This window comes from Haliotis rufescens, unplaced genomic scaffold (genome assembly GCF_023055435.1).
Source record: "Haliotis rufescens isolate VD_foot unplaced genomic scaffold, xgHalRufe1.0.p SCAF_11, whole genome shotgun sequence".
Lineage (NCBI taxonomy): Eukaryota > Metazoa > Mollusca > Gastropoda > Lepetellida > Haliotidae > Haliotis > Haliotis rufescens.
The window spans coordinates 2,434,945-2,457,456 of record NW_025963791.1 but is presented as its reverse complement, the minus strand read 5'-3'; the positions used below and the strand labels follow the sequence as shown (position 1 = coordinate 2,457,456).

The 22,512-nt window shown below is 38.8% G+C and overlaps 1 protein-coding gene across 1 annotated transcript; it reads left to right on the top strand.

Annotated features, from left to right (window-relative positions):
* Positions 1-727: 727 nt before the first annotated feature.
* On the top strand, positions 728-21,066 carry LOC124144548. The gene is made up of 3 exons (XM_046514004.2): positions 728-885; positions 12,566-12,709; positions 20,392-21,066. The coding sequence occupies exons 1-3, from the start codon at positions 813-815 to the stop codon at positions 20,517-20,519; spliced, it is 345 nt and encodes a 114-aa protein (XP_046369960.1). The 5' UTR covers positions 728-812; the 3' UTR covers positions 20,520-21,066.
* Positions 21,067-22,512: the final 1,446 nt, after the last annotated feature.

Here is a 22,512-nt window from a genome sequence, read left to right as displayed (position 1 = left end):
CTGTCTTAAGTGGTAAATAGATCCGTATACCTCGAGGCTTAACAAATACTGAAACCACACCATGTCTGGTTTATACCGTGATGTGCCTGTATATTTCAAATAAAACAGTAGGCGCAGTAGGAGACGGGGAGGATCTGGCTAGTTTAGATTACATATTTAAGCCACTTTCTTATCATATTGAATTCAAAACGATTATGAGCGGTGACATTTAATTACAATTTTCTTTCAATTATGTCCTGGATTCACTGTGTAATACTCTCTAGGAGCATAAAATACTTTTTTTTCTTTTAAAGTTCAGATAAATAGACACTATTTCAAGAATAAAGCAATTTTCCAAAGTTTCAAATATCAAAGAGCAGTTAATCGACAACGAATTACCATTTACCTTGAGCAACACCATTATCATGAAACATAATCAAACGTCACGCAACATACTGATTGAGAAGGAACTGGTAATGGCCATTGACAGGAAGATGAACTTGTCCATGCTTTTGGAAGAGCTACCTCACTGGCCAATTACCGTTTACCAACAAGCATAGCGTGACGAGATGCGGGGGAGGACAATTGTTGTTTCATTATCACTTTGTCAACAATTGCTTCAGCTCCACGCTACAGTCATCAAGCGCTGGGACTGACGACACCGAGGATCATGTGACCAGCTGCCGCGTGCATCCCACGGCGCCGTTGATTGGTCACAGAATAGCAAGCAAGTCTTATAAAGTCCTCTCTCCAAATAAAACGGGTTTTCATGAGTAACAGTCTTGGCTGTGTATATACCCTTTCCCCGCCGGAACCTTTCTGAACTTCGTACAATGAGGTCTCAAATTACCACCTATGTACACGTAGTGGTGCTGGCAATATGTTTCAGTTTCTTTGTCGCAAAAGGTAAGTTAGTTTACTTATGTATGACATGCATGTATGATGTTAACTGTTGATGCGTAATCGAAATATGTTAACCTTTCCGATTATAAGCTGCATCAGTTTCACGATAGTGTATAATATAAATCCAATATGTTCCATATATTAAACAATCATATATTTTTTTAAATAAAATTATAGTTTTGATAAAGATACATTTAACTATTTATGTGTTTTATGTTTCATATGATGAAGCATGCTTAAATGATATTGGTAAACATATTTCAATTCAAGTGCTTTCAAAAATATTCACCTGATACATAAGTTCTCTGCTCATTGGTAAAATAACAACTAATGTGATCACGTTGCTTCAACAAATTTAATTTTATTCGCGTGAATTCGATAACATTTCACCGTTTACAGAAGTGCCTGAATGTGCTTTACATATTGCCGTTAAAACGTTAGTATGTGTACGTGAACAAAATATACATCAATGTTTAAATTTATATCACAAGGGGAATGTGAGGTAGCCCTGTGGTGACAGCGTTAGCTCTTCAATCCGAAGGCCTGGGTTCGATCCCCAATTGGGTACAGTGTGTGTAGCCCGTTTCTTGTGTCACCCGCCGTAATGTTGCTGAAATATTGTTAAAGCGGCGTAAACCCCAACTCACTCACTTCTCTCATGTGAAACATTTCCACAGAAACCCCACAAAAGAAAAATGAAGTGCATTGCAAGTTAATGGAGCTAGTGATTGACACGACGGGGTTACACCAAGAACCAAACTACTACTGTATTTCAAATAAAATTGCATTGAAGGTTTATAAATATAATCGACAAAAAAACATTTCGATAATCATAAGCCCTCTTTGCTAAAACCAGAGTTCGTTATACGATTCGAACAATATCATGATTATAAATCACAATCAAATAGTAATGATAACAAAAACAGGTTATGGATGTGTTACGTTTTTTATGTCGTGTCCGATTTCGTCGGTACTGAATGTTAATGATATAGATAGATATATATATATATATATATATATATATATATATATATATATATATATATATATATATATAATAATCATAAAATAATAAAGTCCCCGTTAGTCCAACATTTTCTCTATATCAGTTTCAGACATAGTACTTTCGCTGTCTCATGACAGCTCTTCAGTGTAACTGACAATGACATATAATATGACGTCATACTTATGATGACGTCATAAATAATAACTGTGACGTCATAATGTATTTTCACACTCCAGCGACGGCACAATGTAATTTAACAATTGTAGGGAGACATTTGAATTAAAATATACAGTTTTTGTAAAGTAACAGTGTAACATGTACGATTGAAATGACAAATCTACCAAAAGAGAGTGTACCATGTGTAAGTAGATGTAACACACCAAGATGCGGCACGTGTAACATCATAAGTGAAGGTACTACTTTCCTTTTTGCAAATGGCAAGGGTTTCAATGTGAAAGCCGACATGAACGGCCGTAGCAAAGATGAGGTGGTGTATGTTATGAGATGTTCGGGATGCGGCGAAAACTACATCGGTGAAACCGGCATGGAATGAAAAGATAGAGTCACTGTACACAAACAGCAGATAAGAGACCCTGGTGTTCGATGCTTAAGTGTCAGCAAACACATTGATGATTGCGGAAACGGGAAATTTAGTATTGGAAAAAGAACAACTGTTTATCCAATTGATGAAACCCAAATTGAACTCTAGAATGTATTAATAGATTTGTCATTTCAATCGTAAATGTTACACTGTTACTTTACAAATACTGTATGTTTTAATTCAAATGTCTCCCTACAATTATTAAATTACTTGGTGTCGTCGCTAAAGTGTGTAAATACATTATGACGTCACAGTTGTAATTTATGACGTCATCATACGTATGACCTCATGTTATATGTCATTTTCAGTTACATTGAAGAGCTGTCATGAGACAGCGAAAGTACTATGTCTGAAACTGATATAAAAAAGATGTTGGACTAACGTGGACTTTATTATTTTATTATATATTACATGTACACTGAGTGTATATATATATACATATATATATATATATATATATATATGGTCCTAGTGTGTGTGTATATATATATATATATTATGTAGTGTCCGATTTCGTCGGTACTGAATGTTAATGATATATATATATATATATATATATATATATATATATATATATATATATATAATCATCATAAAATAATAAAGTCCACGTTAGTCCATCATCTTCTTTATATCAGTTTCATACATAGTACTTTCGCTGTCTCATGACAGCTCTTCAGTGTAACTGACATATACATATAATGACGTCATACTTATGATGACGTCATAAATTACAACTGTGACGTCACAATGTATTTACACACTCCAGCGACGACACCAAGTAATTTAACAATTGTAGGGAGACATTTGAATTAAATATACAGTATTTGTAAAGTAACAGTGCAACATTTACGATTGAAATGACAAATCTATTAATACATTCTAGAGTTCAACTTTGGTTTCATCAATTGGATAAACATTTGTTCTTTTTCCAGTCTCAGCTGCTTGTTACTTGTATACAATTTATAAAACGGAAAAATAGTAAATTTCCCGTTTCCGCAATCATCAATGTGTTTGCTGACACTTAAGCATCGAACATTAGGGTCTTTAATCTGCTGTTTGTGTACAGTGACTCTATCTTTTAATTCCATGCCGGTTTCACCGATGTAGTTTTCGCCGCATCCCGAACATCTCATAACATACACCACATCTTTGCTGCGGCAGTTCATGTCGGCTTTCACATTGAAACCCTTGCCATTTGCAAAAAGGAAAGTAGTACCTTCACTTATGATGTTACACGTGCCGCATCTTGGTGTGTTACATCTACTTACACATGGTACACTCTCTGTACAAGAATATTTGGATGGACAAAGAATCTGCTTGAGATTTTTTGGTTGCCTGGTACTTTTTATAATTTTAAATTTATTCAGTCCTTGTTTCATTTTATCGCTTTGCTGTAAAATTGGGAGGTTGTCCCTTATGACTGGCATGATATCACAATTATTAGGATTGAACTTGGACACAAACGGTATAATTTGATCGCCCACAGATTTTTCATTAGGTTTCAGGAGAGTATGTCTTGGAATTTTTAAAGACTTTTCTATTGCGTCATTTATGACGCGAAGCGGATATCCTAGCTTCCTGAGATACCCCATTAATTCTTTCAATCTTAAATCTATTTTATCCGTTTCCGACACGATGGTACATACTCTCCGCGCAAGTGAATAAGGAATGTTAGTTCGTGTATGCCTGGGGTGACATGAACCGAATTGTAGGTATTGATGGGTGTCCGTTGGTTTGTAGTAGATATCAGTTTTCAATTTAGTATCTTCCTTAACTACAAGGACGTCCAGAAATGGAATTTTGCTCTCGCTAGACTCCATAGTAAAACTGATGGAAGGATGGAGCTTATTAATAATATCCAGAAAAATGTCTAAATTTTCACGGGTTGAGAGCCAAACTAAAAAGCAGTCGTCGAAGAATTGCTTCCAAGTTTCGCGCACATGTTTGGCAATGGATTCTGACATGGAATCGTGTACCTTCCTGTAAAGAATATCCTCTATGTAACCCCATCACAAGTGTAGCGTATGTTGGGGCGACTTTCGTTCCCATGGCCGTTCCCTTTCTTTGATGATAGAATTTTCCGTTGAAACAGAAGGTATTATTTTCTAAGACTAATCTTAAGGATTCCATAATGAAACTTTCCGAAAATTCAGTGTCGATAGCCTCAGGATGTTTTCTCAGCCAAAACTGAACTGCTTCCAATCCCAGATCATGGGGTATGTTGGTAAATAAACTCTTCACATCAAAGGTGGCTAGAGTCGCATCAATAGGTACATGACATGAACTTGATGGCAATGTCATTCATATATTAACATACCCCAGAGAACACGAAATGATAAAGCTTAAACATTGAATGACTTCGATTTCGAGGACAACAGGCGTTACGGTTAATGTCTGGCACTGTATACAGTATATAAAGTAATAGCTTTAGAGATTCAAACAGGTAGAATGCTAAATAATTTCGGAATTAAAATCATACATGGACGTCTTGCAATCTGAACATTCCAGAGGACATGCGTTGGAGGTAAAGCTAAAATAACATCACAACATCTTAGTAGCGTTGATTGCTGCTCTGACACCCCAACAATCAATGTGAGTGTATACTTTGATACTTGATCGATAGAAATATTCATCACAGGAATGATGATCCATACACTGAGAGCATCATTGGTGCACATTGCTGAACGATTTCTGTCATTCTGATATTGATGATTTGAGGTCGGAGATCTCTGTGAAATATATGTCATGTCGGTTTTCATGTTTGTAAAATGAGCATACAGCTCAATAACTTCGAGACGTGTCACGCCTAAATAATGCCTTCATCATCGCATTTATCAATAGAACTACAATGTATCTAGAAATACAACTTGGATAACAACTGCAGCTTGACTTCAACTGCACAACGACTTTGGTGCTTCAATTGTATCTACGTAAGTAGTTTAAGTGAGCTATCACATAATAATAGTATATATAATAGTTATGCCATTGACTATGACCATTTTATATTGATATGGGACTATCATTTATCAATGTCGATAGAAGGCTGACAGGAAATAGATAGATATATGACTCCATGTCCCAGGTCTTCCTGGGTGAATGAGACGAAGCAACAGTTCTTTGAACGTGTGCTGTCATTTATTTACCATTTTGTCACTTCGTTTTAGCAGATCCACAACACGGTACATAGGCATATCTGTTTCAATTATTTTGGTTTGAGGATCTGCCAACTTTTTAGAACAGTTTTCGTCTTGATCAGTAATTAAGAATATCTCAGAAAAAGGACGATATACAACAAAGTAAGTTACCGCTTGTTAATATAACACATGACTAACCGTAATTGTATAATATTACTTTTATCGATGTTATCGATCGTTTAAGCGAGGAATCTGTTTTAACTATTGATATTTGAACTTGTCATCGAGGTATTGCAATTGGGCCATGGATAATCGCAATGCATTGACAGTTTGATCAATCGCTTTACCCCAATTTAAAATAGGTCAATTTATGATATAAAATAACCCTTCGACTTTTCACAGAATACAAAAATACTTTTTTTATTTTCACTCATGGTGTTTGGTTTTGGAAAATCAAATTTAGTAAATCGCTTTTTTCGATTTATCTAACATGGCTAGATAGTCATAGGGGCAAATATGACTTGTTTCCTCCTATATACATATACGCTCTATCGCCGTCACATTCAAAGCATATATTATTCTTGTCAGCGCGGTGGGTTAGCCCGGTGGTTCAAGCCTTGGCCCATGACGCCAAAGACCCCGCTTCGATTCTCACATGTATCGCCCATTTCTTGTGTCCTTCAGACATGATATGACTGGAATATTGTTAAATGTAGCGCATGAACCAGCTCATTAACGTATTCTTATGCTGCAAGTGAGGACCCAGGTTATATAATTATCCCCCATCACTCTATTGTTTGTCGTAAGAGGCGAGTAGATTGTATCTGGTGGTCAGACTCGATTACTTTATGAAGAATGTGGCATCGTTGCCCTACTGCGTAGATGTTGCTCATAATATCAACCACTGGTTTGACCAGTCCAGACTCCCTTTGTACATGCTGTGACCCATGAAGATCCGTGTTACAATAGGTCTTCTATTGAAGAGGCGACTAATGGGATCGGATGGTCAGGCTCGCTGACTTGGTTGATGCATGTCATCGTATCCCAATTGCAGAGATCGATGCTCATGTTGTCAATCACTGGATTGTCTTATCGATATTCGGTTATTTACAGACTGCCGTCATATAACTGGAACATTGCTGAATGCGGCGTTAAACAACAAACAAATAAGCAATAGTACAGGCTGCAGGCATTAGGGCTGAAATGTTGGCGACTGAGGTGTAAACAACAAATACACTATAATGTTGTTAAATGTGTCACACAGGTTGTAGTTGATATGTGACCTTGGCTGTTTGACCTACACGTAGTGAACGAGTCATAATGCAGTTAAGGAGTTAAGTGTAGTTTCAAATGTCGTGACAGAGATATCACAGGAAGTAATTGCTACCACTTGTTAGTAGGAATGTCAAAGTCTGCATAGAGTCGAGCGAGGGAATGATGTTTCGCATGTACATCATCATCAGCACTATTCCAGCTGTCTTACGATATCCTGTTAAGTGGATATGGGTCAGACAAACCAGTGATGATAATATGAGCTTCTGTCCATTGCATTTTGATGAAGTGCTGTCATTTCGATGCAGTATATATCGTGATTTAGGGGTGTCAGTATGATGCAGTGTACAGTGATCTCGTGGCAATGAGATGAAGTGTATTGTGATAAAATTATGTCATTGCGATGTAGTGTATTGAGATAAGAAGGCGTCAATGCGATGTAGTGTATTGTGATGAAGTTGTGCCATTGCAATGAAGTGTATTGTGATTAAGTGGTGTAATTACGATGCAGTGTATTGTGCTGAAGGGGTGTCAATGTGATGCAGTGTAGTGTGATGAAGGGGTGAAATTGCGATGCAGTGTACTGTGATGGAGAGGTGTAATTGCGATGCAGTGTATTGTGATGGAGAGGTGTAATTGCGATGCAGTGTATTGTGATGGAGAGGGGTAATTGCGATGCAGTGTATTGTGATGGAGAGGTGTAATTGCGATGCAGTGTATTGTGATGGAGAGGTGTAATTGCGATGCAGTGTATTGTGATGGAGAGGTGTAATTGCGATGCAGTGTATTGTGATGGAGAGGTGTAATTGCGATGCAGTGTATTGTGATGGAGAGGTGTATTTGCGATGCAGTGTATTGTGATGAAGGGGTGTAATTGCGATGCAGTGTATTGTGATGGAGAGGTGTAATTGCGATGCAGTGTATTGTGATGAAGGGGTGTAATTGCGATGCAGTGTATTGTGATGGAGAGGTGTAATTGCGATGCAGTGTATTGTGATGAAGGGGTGTTATTGCGATGCAGTGTATTGTGATGGAGAGGTGTAATTGCGATGCAGTTTACTGTGATGGAGAGGTGTAATTGCGATGCAGTGTATTGTGATGAAGAGGTGTAATTGCGATGCAGTGTATTGTGATGAAGGGGTGTAATTGCGATGCAGTGTATTGTGATGAAGGGGTGTAATTGCGATGCAGTGTATTGTGATGAATGGTCTCATTGCGATGCTGTTTAATGTAATTAAGTGGTGTCATTTCGATGCAGTGTATAGTGATAAAATTATCTCATTTTGATCAAGTACTTTGTGATGAAAAGGCGCCATTTCGATGCACTGCATTGTGATGAAAAGGCGCCCTTTCGATGCAGTGTATTAAGATGGAGACGTGTCATTGCGATGCAGTGTATTGTGATGGAGAGATGTCATTGCGATGCAGTGTATTGTGATGGAGACGTGTCATTGCGATGCAGTGTATTGTGATGGAGACGTGTCATTGCGATGCAGAGTATTGTGATTGAGAGGTGTTATTGCAATGCAGTGTATTGTGATGGAGACGTGTCATTGCGATGCAGTGTATTGTGATGAAAAGGCGCACTTTCGATGCACTGCATTGTGATAAAGAGGTGTTATTGCGATGCATTGTATTGTGCTGGAGAGGTGTAATTGCGATGCAGTGTATTGTGATGAAGGGGTGTCAATGTATTGCTATTATTTGTCATTGAACAATATCAGTGTCATGCAGTATGTTGCGATTAAGTTGTGTCACTGCGATGCTGTGTTTTGTGAAAACAAAATATAAGACTACTTTTGATGACTTGAATCAAGATCAAGATTCCCTGATCATGACAACTTGAATATTTTGATTCCTGAACTGATTGAACGGTCTTGTATTTCCACAGTTGCAAATCTAGATCTAGTGTTTCCACACTGGGGTGAGGAGGTAAAATGGGGTTAAACCTCACGTTCAAGGTTATTGCACTTATATAGGGACGCGTGAGTGTGCCTGCTTGTACCTATCTGAACTTTAACCGATTTTTTATTGTTAACCGACTACCATATCATTATTCGAACTAACATGGGCAGCCCAATCACACATATCAGACTGACTCAGAACCGACCAGTACTTGTTTTATCCCCTTATTGCCGAGCGCCAGGCAATGAATAATCAAGTACCATCTACATATTCTCTATCCACTACACCACGGTGACGGTCCATTCGAAGTTGATAGTAGTACTTCATAGTTGAATAAACCTTAACCCATACCCTACCAAGAAGGCGCTGTAATATATCATGTCAGGAATGCCTTGTTCCATGCCACGCAAGGAATGCCCTGTGCCATACCACGCCGAAATGCGCTGTACCAAACGTCACTATAATAATTCTCGGCCTGTGCGCACCAGACCCGTGCTCTTGGATTTTACCAAAGAGGCAAACATTTACGACATGCGTCACTTCGGGCTTCCCCTAACATTCATCTGAGCCAATGTATTACGGAAACACTTACCTCACCAACTCTTCATCAGTCACCGATCGGAAGCACTTATCCATAATTTCTGTGATGTATGTCATACACAAAGTATAGGCCATGATCGAATTATCTTTCTTGGCAATGGTCAATAACTTAAAGGAATGGTCCTTTAGGAATTCAATATGAAATAATGACATAACAAAGAGGACGGAATTGGTATGGTAGGGACGATTACATTGTTGGGTGTCACTGTAGACGGCTAATGTAACTTTAGTTGCATACACCCTGGGGAGCTGATAATACAATTAGGATGCAGATTGTCCGTTAACTGGGGTAATAAAGGAATGCGCTGGGAGAAAATGTAATATAGTGACTTATTATTATAATTATTATTATTATAATTATTATTATTATTATTATTATTATTATTATCATTATTTACAGATTAAAATTTAAAAATGCAGCAAAGAGGGGTTGGGTGATCAGGCTGGTTAGGCTCATCATCATCTCAGGGCCCTTGCACCCTCTACACGCAGCCCAGACAGCGAATGGGACTTCTCCCAGGAAGCGCTGCCTCGTCAAACCCATCCAGAACTTTTTGGAGAATGTGGAGACTCCCCAACACTGCAGCCCTCTGCATTACCGAGATTGTCAGAAGGGCTGTATTCCTTGTAGCAAACCCGGGTACTCTCCCAATGCCAGTCAACGGATTGGGAGGTACCAAACCTAACGCACCGAGAACAATCAGGAGTCGGACAACTTGGTACTTGGGATGCGAGCGCGACATTTCGAAAGCGAGGTCCGCATATTTGCCATGTTTTCCTCAAATCTTGTCAATCACATTAGTGTCAATAGAGACAAAAAATTCAATAATATATGATTTCATTGGATTCATCAAAAAGGACAAGATCAGGTGTGTTGGCCTGGAAACGTCTGAGGCTGTATACGGGCCTATTCCACAGGATTTTGTATTTATCATTTTCCATGACGCCCTCTACATAATCCGGGTCGTACCATGGATGGACCTCTGTGTAAAAACCACAAGCATGGCGAAGAAGGTAATAAAATGATCGAGCCACTCTATCATATCGCTTAAGATACTATGTTTGTGAGATTATGTCCAACACCCTTATGAAATGCCTTGTTTTCATCATGAGTCTTGACATGCTTCACAAGAGGACAAATATCACCAGACAAATAAATGTGTGCAAAAGTGCACAAAACAATTCTGTCACGAAGAGCCCTCTCATAATGATTGGTAAATATAACCGATTGAGGGAAGAGCGAGGGTGGTGTGATCTATTGTCTGACATGATTCTTCGTGTGAGGGTATCAATACCCTGAATTTCTTGTTTCGTTCAATCAACAACACCAAACAAATACGAAAGGACGGGTACAGCATACGTAACTTGTGGCTTTTACTTTTGAACTCCAGATTTTCTTGAGTCTACATTTGTACTCTGCTCGAAGTTTGTCCTTGAGCATATGGGCATTCTTGAGTTTGTCCCTAATCTGCATCCCTAAGTACGTATAGGCCTGACCTTCCACGAGATGGTAAATAACTCCTCCTCCAAGTAAACTGAATGATCCTCCCTCTCCCACCTTGCCACGTTTCAGATGAAGAATATTGCATTTGTCGAGTCCAGAGGAAATGTCCACATCGTTAGAAGAGGACTCGACAAGAAGAATTTCCCTTTTTGTGGATTCTCCATTGGCAATAAGTTTAAGGTCATCCATGTAAAGGACGTGAGTAAGGGGTGTTAGGGATCTGTGCTGAAGAGGTCCAGGATGATAACCTTCCTCGTTGCTAAGCATTAAGCTAAAAGAATTTAGTGACAAACAGAAAAGCAAAGGATGAAAAGAATTGACCTGAAATATTCCTCTTCTAATAGAAATGGGTTCCAAAGGAACCACTTGCCCCTGTGAATACATCTCAAACTGAGTTGACCAGCAATTCGTAAAACTAGTAGTCGCTCTGGAAGGTAAATACATTCCAGTGACTTCAAATTCCAAGAAGGATCATTTTCGAACTAGAAATTGATCCTTACAACCCAACATCCCTATCTGTCTCCTTTCTGCTCCATGTAAACCACGTCATTGGAAGCGTAGTATGATGACACAAGATCTGTAAGACACGCCCTATATATTTTGTATTGTGTATATAGACTAGTAATAGGGTGGAAGTTTTTAGGGTCCGTCAAATCACCTTTCTCTGGGAGAAGTATCGTTCGACCTTTGCATAACCAAGGCGGAACATCCCTTGTATCTGCAAGAGAATTAAAACAGAGAAGTAATGGTGTTTGGACACATGGGAACAGTTTCCAATACCGGTTTCGAATACCATCAGGCGCCGTATTAGATTTCTATTGATTGGATTTCTAATTACCTTTTTCAGGCAATCGGGTGTAATGAAACACAACAATGAATTACTTTGTTTTGTCATATGCATTATTATCTTCTAACCATGGTTCTCGAGGTTGCAGTTGCATAGACCACAACTGTGTCCAAAACCCTTCATTGGAATCAACGGTGGGTCTTTCCTTATCAATTCCATTGGTTGCATTTAATTGCCTGTAAAACTGTTTTTCATTAAATTTGAACAGTATATTTTATTTTATGAAATTATTTTTCCACTTTCCTTTTCATTCTGTCCAGACGTTTAACTTCGCGTTCAGTGAATTTGATTTAGAATTTAGCTACTGCTGGAACTGCGCAAAGAGTGTTGTCAGTTCACGGCGCATATATAAATATAGTCACCGGAGATGGTTCCGGATATTTGGTTCTGTCAGGTATGCACACATTGGCATGGCGTTGCCCCAAAGCTGCTATTTGCTATTTACTCGTGGTATTTCTGGTCACCCTGTTGCTTGTATGTCCAAGATATTCTTGGGTGTGTTCTGTGCCCCCCCTGGTGCAAGTCTCATCTCCCGTGTGGTTGGTTTGTATACCGGAGGAAGGCTGACTGGGTTGCGGAGTTAAAAAGATTTCTTCTTGGCTTTCTGTAATCGAGTTTTGAACCAGTTTCGTGGGGTTATCCCTAACTGGGTGATATAAGTTTAGTTCAGGGGAATATATAAGTCCTCCTTATCTCGGCCCACCACGGAGATACGTACATCATTAGGTCATTATTATTGTTGTTGTTGTTGTTGTTTTTGCTAGTATTTACGCGATTGACGTTCCAACTCATTCAAGCTTTCTCTCCCCAGTGTCCGCCATATACTGTGTACAGTGCAGCAGCGAGACGAACCCGTACTGCCAGGTGCCGGACATGATCGACCCGATGCCTTGCCCAGCGAACCACGACTTCTGTGTGACCACCGTTGTCTTCATGGGGAGCTTGATAAGTGGTGGTGAGCTGTCATGTTCTATCGGATAGAATGAATAAAGCGAGTTATTGTGTAATTGTAGGAATGGGTTTAACACCGTTGTGAACAATATTACAGCTGATGTCGCGGCGTCTCAGCGTGATGTGGGAGGAGAGGAAAACTGATGCAGATCTAGTCGTTTACAACTTTGGTGAAACCCACAAGCACGATGACAAACATGATAACAAACCTAGTAACATAATCGGGCAAAACTAGGATTCGAACCCGCGATTATTGGCTTCTGGCACGCCTAAGGGACGCAATTCTGCAAAGCACGTTTTGAGTGAATAGAGTCAGGTGACATGTATAATCATTATGAAACACACCGTAAGTCAGGACGGAGCTAAATCCCTTTGCAATCCGTGAGCGAATGTACGGGAAACGAATAACAGAGACGAAGAAGTGACCGGATTTACGGACTGACGCGTTCCGGGTAAATGTGGTTTCACCGTATACAGAAATCAGGTCTTATGTTATACATGCATGCTGAATGGGACTGTCGTATTTCATCATGTAAGAGCTCCATGCGTATAGAAGTGTATATAACTTTTTCAAAGGTATTTCTAAAATCTGTTATTTACTTTAACAATCAAAATAAAGAAAGAAGGCGGTTACTGTGCATTTCATTTTCTATATACGCATACAGTGCAAACATTCATCGTGTTAACAGCTTTGCATAAAGTATAATTAAAATTATATAACTTTAAAAAAATATTTTAACGACATATGGATAAATCGTGCATCTATTAAAACATAATACTGTTAGTACGTGCGGATTTACGTATTTCCCTCAATTTCATTCACTTTCGCAATAAGCAATACGTTACCTGCAGAAACTTTGGACCTATTATGCTGTATGTTGGACGATTTGACTTTCATTTTGTTATTTTTGGCTTCATCTCTTCATATCAGCCGTAAACTGACAGATGGAGTTGCGCAGTCAACTCAATACCGTACCCGTAGAGATTCTTAAGTATATGAACAGATTCCATGGAGGTGGGAACAGCAATGTGGCATTGCACGCATAGATTCATATTGTATATTAATAATTATAATTATTAGAAATCTGCTGGTATAATTGTATCGGACACTATATGTGATTTATAGATTTAGTATGTGTACAGAACTATCGCTGTTGATCCTGTATAAGATCCAAGCACACATGTAGATATTACATCCTCCCTATGGTCTTTGGGCCGATTGTAAAACTTAAAAATATATATATCGTTTTCAGTTTCAACAAAATCAGTAAAGACATGTACGCTATCGTGACACTGGATTTTCTGGTCCATTACTTGATTGTCTGGTTCGTTCACTGCTGTGCAGCGTCTGGACAGGGCAAGCTTTCCACATTTTCGCCAACACTTCGTGTAATTACTTATTTTCAGTAATCCATTCATGTCATATTTACCGCTTTTTCGTCGGATAATCGAAAATGGTTAACCTCTGGTAGTAACGTTTTAATTTAAAATGATTATGATGACATCACGCTTATGGTGTTGCTATTGATTCTGAGCCGTGAATTCACTGGCCAGTCTGGACAAAATTTAGACAAGTAAAACTGATGCAACTATTGGTCATTCTGCAAAATTATAGATAAATTATATATCAACCATAACATGGTATTACTTCTGAGAAACCCCAGAATCTGGTAATTCAACAGACTCGAGTGATTTCCCCATTACACAATCTGTGTTTGACTCAATAGTTAATGCAGTTCTTTAACACTGTATATCACGACTCCTTATTGGTGGTACAACTCTGACTGCGTCTGACTTAAGCCCAGGTACAGGCGGTAGAGCCACATCAGACTCTTACGTTTAAATATTACAGCTCATTGCGGTAGTGGCAGTGTTTCGGTGCAGGCGAACTCTATTACCCGCTTCAATCGATGGCACCGTCAAAGCTTACCATGCTAACTGTACGCAGCAAACAACTACATCATGTCCCCCTCCTCGTCCAATCTACCACGATCCTCATCTTTCATCCACTTTTAAGGATCGGCGGAAGCCGTGAATCAACATAAAAAGGTCTTGCCTGACTATGAAGTACGGACAATGCTATTTATATGGCGCCATACTTCCACACCACGAAGCGGCATGCTCAAGACGTAAACAGAAGAAATAAAACACACAAGAAATGTATACAAAATAATAAGAGATCCACTTGAATGAAGAGTCAACTGTTCAAGGACGTGTGTCTTTAGTCTTGACTTGAATGACGACAGAGTAATGAGAAGTAGAATAAAGTTCTAATGGTGAAGCAGCGACGTATAGGCACGAACCAAATGACTTGAGTTTGTAAGGTGGGATGTCTATTAGGAGGTGATCAAGTACACGAACACGTCTATCAAGGCCGTAGTTAAACCTTTTTTTGACAGAGGGGGGGGGGGGGGCAAATAAGATTATTCATTTCCTATTCAAGTTAACTTTCACAAGGGAAAATGTTTTCTATAAAAAATCCAGAGGGGCAACTGCCTAATCTGCAGTCACACAAGTTAGTGCGTGGTAAATGCACATGCCACTTGACATTATGTACATTGGTATCATGTGTACAGTTACATCTAAACCAAAGCAAGACACGACGTTGTTACCGAACCATGTCACACTGACATGTCAGACATCCAACCCCAACGCCTTTCCATGTAACGACATGCCTTTACTCAGACACAGTATACTAGAGTAGATTTTAAGTGGTTCCAACACTGTGATTAACGTGGGAGTTTCTATTTTCTGCAATCTAGTTTCAAATTCCTGTCAATTGCCATCTTCAAATACAGGGATGCAAGGCTACCGACGAACCAGACAGTATAATTGTAGAGCTACGGTTACCTCCAAGACGTATTGTGACGTGCACGGACCCACGTTTGTTCACCTGAGCATCTTGGTCTCTTAAAGAAGTTGACAAAACTTAATCATCATCCTTTGTGCTGAACATTTCATCGCCCTCACCGGGGCGGTCGGGTAACCTAGTGGTCAAAGCGTTCACTCGTCATGCCGAAGACCCGAGTTCGATTCCCGACATGGGTAAAATGTGTGCAGCCCATTTCTGGTGTCCCCCGCCGTGATATTGCTGGAATATTGCTAAAATCGGCGTAAAACCATACTCACTCACTCATCGACCTCACCTTTATATTGAAGATTTATTGTGACGTGCACGGATCCATCTCTTGTTCCTCTGAGCTTATGGGCCTTCAAAGAAGTTGATCAAACTTGCCGTTTATCTATGCAGATAGAGTTCTTACTTAATGGTTAGTTCGATGATGGAACAGAACAGGTACACACGTATGTATACGGTACAGAACATTATGTCGGGTCAAACATGACATGTGACCTTAGAATTGATTATAGTGTACTCCAAGCCTTTCCACCATCATACATTAAATTGAGGTATAGTTGGTAAATTTAAACATACATAAATCCACAATTCCATCATATTTCTCCTGTTGCCACCGAAAATGTAACATTATAACACAAGAAAAAAAAATAAGACATGGTACTATTGCATTAAATCGTGATTTATTTAAAAACTGTAAAAACGAGGACCGAAACTGCCGATGTGGAAATCTTATATATATTTTTTCATGGAATGTTCATTTTTTCTAAATTAGCCAGTAAACGATCTTATTCACACCTGACCCCTCAAAGGCAACACATACTTCATGTATATTTTGATTTAAATATCCACTGGAATAAATCAATCCGAAGTCCACTTGACAATTTCTTGACAAATATATTACGAGAATGTGTACTTTACTGAGAAACTGTTATCCCAAATAAAACATTTGATCGCTAAAAAAATAAAATAAAACTATATAGATCGCTACGAGGTACATGTTTGATGTCGTTCTCAGAAGCTGAAAAAAAACCCGTTAATGTTTGCCATGAAATCATAAACCTACTGGTATATATTGTTGTGTTGAAGATTCATAAAAAAGTAGATCACGTGCCTTCTATAAACGATCCCAATGTTTTCAACATGAAGTTTGCCTTTGCACGTATGGCACGAGCAGAGTGTACCCATCTGACAGCCACGTGCGTGATCCTGGTACAGGTGCCAGCCCCTGCTACAGTGTACAATGCCTAAGGCTGATCCCACTGCTTACATCTTCATTTGTTCAACAAGTAAAACTCTGTAAAGCACTGCTAGAAATACAACATCACATACCACTGCAACATCAAGCATTTTGGACCGTGCCAGTTATTCATGTACGCAGTAATACACAATACGTCAGGTTTGGCGAGGCAATGGAAAGATTAATCTGAATGCTGACATAGCGCCATAGCATCGATAAGGATTCTACCGGGACAACAAACTACACAGTTTCAAACGATACATTGGGCTGATCAAGTTTGAAATAACAGGGTTTCACTGCATAATTAATAAAATCACTAAATAACACCCTGTGGTTGGCAAACTTAACGTTCTCGATGTTCCGTTTTCCCAAACATAAAGGGGCAGTGAGGTATTCTAGTGGTTCACGTGTTTTCTAGTCGCGCCTAATTAAGGCCCGGATCGATTCCCCATAAATGTACAATGTGTAAAGCCCATTTCCGATGTGATATTTCTGGAATAGGGGTAAAAGTGGTGTGAAACCATACTCACTCACGGACATTTCCTCCAGATTTAGGATGTTTTTTGTTTGTGTTTGTTTCTTTAAATATTCTGCATTATTTCGGATATCATATGTAATATTTCTTACAATGTCTAGTTTTGCTCTCTTCTCATCTCACATGTTATCATCACTGATCTGTAACAAATCGGGCTTTCCTTCCACATAAAGCTCACATGCCGTGATATAACTGAAGTAATCTCCCTACCAAACTCTCTCACAGTTTCACGACAGTTTGTTTCTCAACATCTGTATCTAGGTCCTTTTTTCAGAGAATCATAAAATCATCTCATTTGCTTCAGCAATCAATCTTGAAAACAAAGTTCCTTTTGAGAAGCCTGACAAACTCGTTCTTTATTCCATACGAACAAGCCTCATTTCAACTGAACCTATACAACTGATACATTTCATCCCCATCTCATGTTACTAAAAGCGACACCCACATTAACGTTAACGTTCAACAACGTAAGAAGCACCTCTGTGATATTTAATTTGTAAGGCCTGATGTGTACTTTTGTTCAAAATACTTCAATTTGGTGTCTAAATTGGTTCACGTCTAAGACCTGCTTCCCTTCTGACTTTCTCCTTAATCAAGCCGACAAACTGTTCAAAATAGGGTTTATCTGTCTTTTTATTTAGTGTTACATGTTTCATGTTTGTTTCGGAATCATGAATTATCTAATTCTGTTTTACAACAATCCTGAAAATAGAATTCCCTTTTGAAAGCCCAAACAAGGTCGTTCGTGAGCAAAGGCTTCGTTTCAGAGAAAAACATAAAACTGATGCAACTATATGGCTCTGTTCCTCATCTCGCCGACATAACGTTTGAAAAAGAGCTGTGTCTTTTGTCCAAAATAGTTAAAATTGATGTCTACAAAATGTCAACTCGTCCACGTAATTAGGGGTCTCAATTCAATGTATGTAAGGGGTAGTTTGTATTCTCTGGGCTAATAGGAACTGTCAATCTTTCGCAACATTTGATAGTTGTGTTATTGGAGTTAGGCTAAATGTGCCATAGTTACTTCGGATCATGCAAAGTGAGGTAATGTCATCGCCCTGGCGTTAAAACTAATCTGCTGTGACTCCCCACGACATCATCTGCAATAACATCGTCGCATGACATTAATAAGCACATTTCCGTAACAGACTATTTGCTATTATCTGTTATCTATGCCACCACATGTGACGTACTATGTCAAAACAAATATGCGATGCGTTGTATCCCATAATAGTTCACTATGGCTAATTGGTATCTCATCACTCTAGTTCTGTCAAGTTACAGAGTAGGCTACACAAATACACAATTTCTCTTCTCTTCTCACATGTTAGCATTACTGATGGAATAGCAAACATTAAATACGACTGGTTTTCATGTTTTAGTTTTTCCTTAGGCGAGACTTTTTAATGACCTTTATCTTTTTGGGTAGTTTTCAAAGGACCTGAATTTTAAGATCTATTCAAGTTGAGAGAATTGGGGAAAGAGGCTAGGATGAGATTACATGAACAAATGATAAAATGTTGTAGCAATGAGGTGTTTTTTTCTCAGACATTACATTGATAAGCCATGTCAAACATCTCAATATTCCAGCAGCTCCAGCAAGCTCTTTGTACTAGACTCTAGTCAAAAGTTCTTTGATCAGACTCACATCATACAAGGCCTTTAGTAACATTTTATAGAAGACAGGATATTACCAAATTTGACGCAGCAATGAACAAGATGATGTCCGGTGCAATTCCATATTTGGACTTGTACCATAATTTTGTTCCCGTATTTGTTCAGGTGAACAGTTGACTTGCCTTTGCATATATGTGACTAATGAGGCAGGATAAACTCACATTTCCGGGACCGACTGGTATCCTCACTACTGTTTTAAGCAGAGATTGTTAAGGATTAGGGTAAAATTAATGCTGTTGTCGCCTTCATCTTAAAAGTTCTGCAGATTTGACACCTTGTAAAAAATCTCTAAACAAAGAAAGAACAGTTTAAATCCGACCCTTGATTCTTAAATCAGTAATTATAGCATTTCCAAATACATGAAGTAACTGTTGTTTTACGTCACTGGCCACACTGCTCCAGCTAGAGTACGATTCGTCTGGTCCAGGAAACCAATGATACCATCAGGGTAAGATGACAAGGTCAACCAAGTCACAGCACTGTCCTCCCGATATCCATGATATTCCGTCCTTACAGGCAATGTACAGAATAAGCTTTGAATTCCTAACCTGAATAGAAGAAAACTGTCCTCCCGATCTCCATCATATTCCGTCCTTACAAGCAATGTACAGAATAAGCTTTGAATTCTTAACCCGAATAGAAGAAAACTGTCCATCCGATCTCCACCATATTCCGTCCTTACAAGCAATGTACAGAATAAGCTTTGAATTCCTAACCTGAATAGAAGAAAACTGTCCTCCCGATCTCCATGATATTCCGTCCTTACAAGCAATGTACAGAATAAGCTTTGAATTCTTAACCCGAATAGAAGAAAACTGTCCTCCCGATCTCCATCATATTCCGTCCTTACAAGCAATGTACAGAATAAGCTTTGAATCCTAACCTGAATAGAAGAAAACTGTCCATCCGATCCACATTATATTCCGTCCTTACAAGCAATGTACAGAATAAGCTTTGAATTCCTAACCCGAATAGAAGAAAACTGTCCGTCCGATCTTCATCATATTCCGTCCTTACAAGCAATGTACAGAATAAGCTTTGAATTCTTAACCCGAATAGAAGAAAACTGTCCATCCGATCTCCATCATATTCCGTCCTTACAAGCAATGTACAGAATAAGCTTTGAATTCTTAACCCGAATAGAAGAAAACTGTCCATCCGATCTCCATCATATTCCGTCCTTACAAGCAATGTACAGAATAAGCTTTGAATTCCTAACCTGAATAGAAGAAAACTGTCCATCCGATCGACATTATATTCCGTCCTTACAAGCAATGTACAGAATAAGCTTTGAATTCCTAAATATCAGATCAATTAAAGCAGGTTAAAGGAAATTTAATGTTTTTATTACCTTCTCTTAAGAACTTCCTCTATTTTCAGATCGCGTTTTGAAAAGAGGTTGCAGCGTTAGCCATTCATCCGGCTGTGAACAGAATAACCGGTATCTCACCTGCCACATTCCATGTCGTCAGAACGGCTGCAATGCCGCCGTCAACCTCCTCAGGTAACAACTTCGACGATGATGGAAAAATATCCTTGAATTGAATCGGATCCCATACGTTTCCGGATGTTGTTTCAATAATTCAGAAGATTCAGCTCGGCATGGAACACCCCATCTGTGTCTGTGAACTATCGCTGCTACTGATGGCATCTTGGTGTATAATGGTGGCTGCAGATGTCATGTCTGGGGATGAAGAGACAATGAGATTTTTTTTTCATTTTTCATCACATTTTATCCCCTAAAGAGCTTGCGACATTAAACAACCTGCATGGCAGATATGTTAAGTACTATTTATTACTCTTTACATGGTATGTGGAGAGAGGTGTCTTGGTTCGATAGTGTAAGATTATTTGGTAACTGTAACTATATTATCAGTTCAGTTATAATATATAATATATGTTAGAGCAACGGCTACGTCGTGTATATAGACCAGTGTGCAATAATCTTGGGCAGAAGAAATAGGCGCTCTTACGATACAGTATAACTCACCACAACAGTCACAGGAAATACATTTATATATTACGTCTTGTGAATAAAGTTCACGTTTATGTGTACCCCGTGTTGCTTACTTGTTGACCTTCTCATTAAAATCAGATCTTAGTTCTCGCTATCCCTAAACAAAGATCTGAGGACATCCCATTACAGGTCACGTCAGAACGACCTTTCATCCCACCAATCAGAGCGTCGCTTACCAGATCGTGAAAGTGACAGTCGGAAGGTGTTTTCTAATCATGCAACCTCGAAAACGTTACCACGGGATATTCCGAACGACAGTTACGGCCCGCACGACTGATGCCGTGAAAGATTTATCGTCTATATCTCTCTTCCGTGGGATAAACATTTGAACGGAGGAGGCGTTGCACAGTACGTGGAAAGCACTGCCATACAATCTCAACCATATATTAGACATTCCGGAATGTTCGTTTGTTCCGCTTTCAAAATTTTCAACTGTGTCAACATATTTTTAAAGCGTAGTCTGAAATGGAAGTCGCTAGGTTGAAACGAGTGACGTAAAGCTCGAGAAAGCTGCTTTCTAATTGGCTGATGAAGTCATTTCAGTGGTCGGTCAAAGTTCGCGAAATATCGTTCTGACTTGGCCCGTAATGGGATGTCCTCAGATCTTTGTTTAGCGGCAGCGAGAACTTAGATCTGATTTTAATGAGATTGACTTGTTGACAGTATACAATGAAACTCCGAAACTGCGACCTGTACAGCACAGGTCAACACATTTTAGGACAGGGTGAGTGAGTATGGTTTGAGGCCGCGTTTAGGAACATTCCGGCAATATCACTGTTGGGAACACCAGGAATGAGCTGCATACATTGTACCCATGAGGGGAATCGAACCCGGGTCTTCGGTGTGACCATGTGACGCATAGATGCATGAGGGTGTCTATTTTTAGATAAGGACTCCTGTGATTCAACTGAGGGGCAATGGAAAGTATACGGAGTTTATAATTGAAAATTGAAAGAAATGTTTTAAATTTGGATTATTTCTATTTGATCATCACTCATTCCTGCAACAGTTTTGTAAAGAGTCATCTGTGGCCGGGTGATTTTGTGTAAATAGCATTGATTCAATGAAGAAGGGGGTAAGAAATGAATTTGCAACGACATAGACTTTGAAAGATGGGATGTCTAATATGCACATAAGCAGTTGGATATTATGCGAAAAGAAATCATTTATTTTTAAAAGTTTCAAATCGAAGTATATTTCTAAAGATAAAACCAGGTAGAAGTTTTTTTGAGTCCTGAATAATCGTAGATGTAGTTCATTTTTGGGATATACATTGTACTATCGCTATCTTAAGACACATTTAATTGAAAATCAAACATATCATAAACTCAAATGATATGTACATGTATAGTTTCTTTTTCTTCTCAGTTTATAATAACTATTCATAACAATTTAATTATTTAATAACTATTTACATGGGAACATAGCCATACGCTGTTTTAGGTACCGGTGAGGCTATGCATAATATTTCAACAATTGCTACC

Bases quoted from the DNA above. Each gene is read 5' to 3' on its own strand.
- LOC124144548 (XM_046514004.2), top strand. From the start codon at position 813: ATGAGGTCTCAAATTACCACCTATGTACACGTAGTGGTGCTGGCAATA. The intron at 886-12,565 runs GTAAGTTAGTTT...TTCTCTCCCCAG, and splicing joins CAGTTTCTTTGTCGCAAAAG to TGTCCGCCATATACTGTGTA. The intron at 12,710-20,391 runs GTGAGCTGTCAT...CTCTATTTTCAG, and splicing joins GGGGAGCTTGATAAGTGGTG to ATCGCGTTTTGAAAAGAGGT.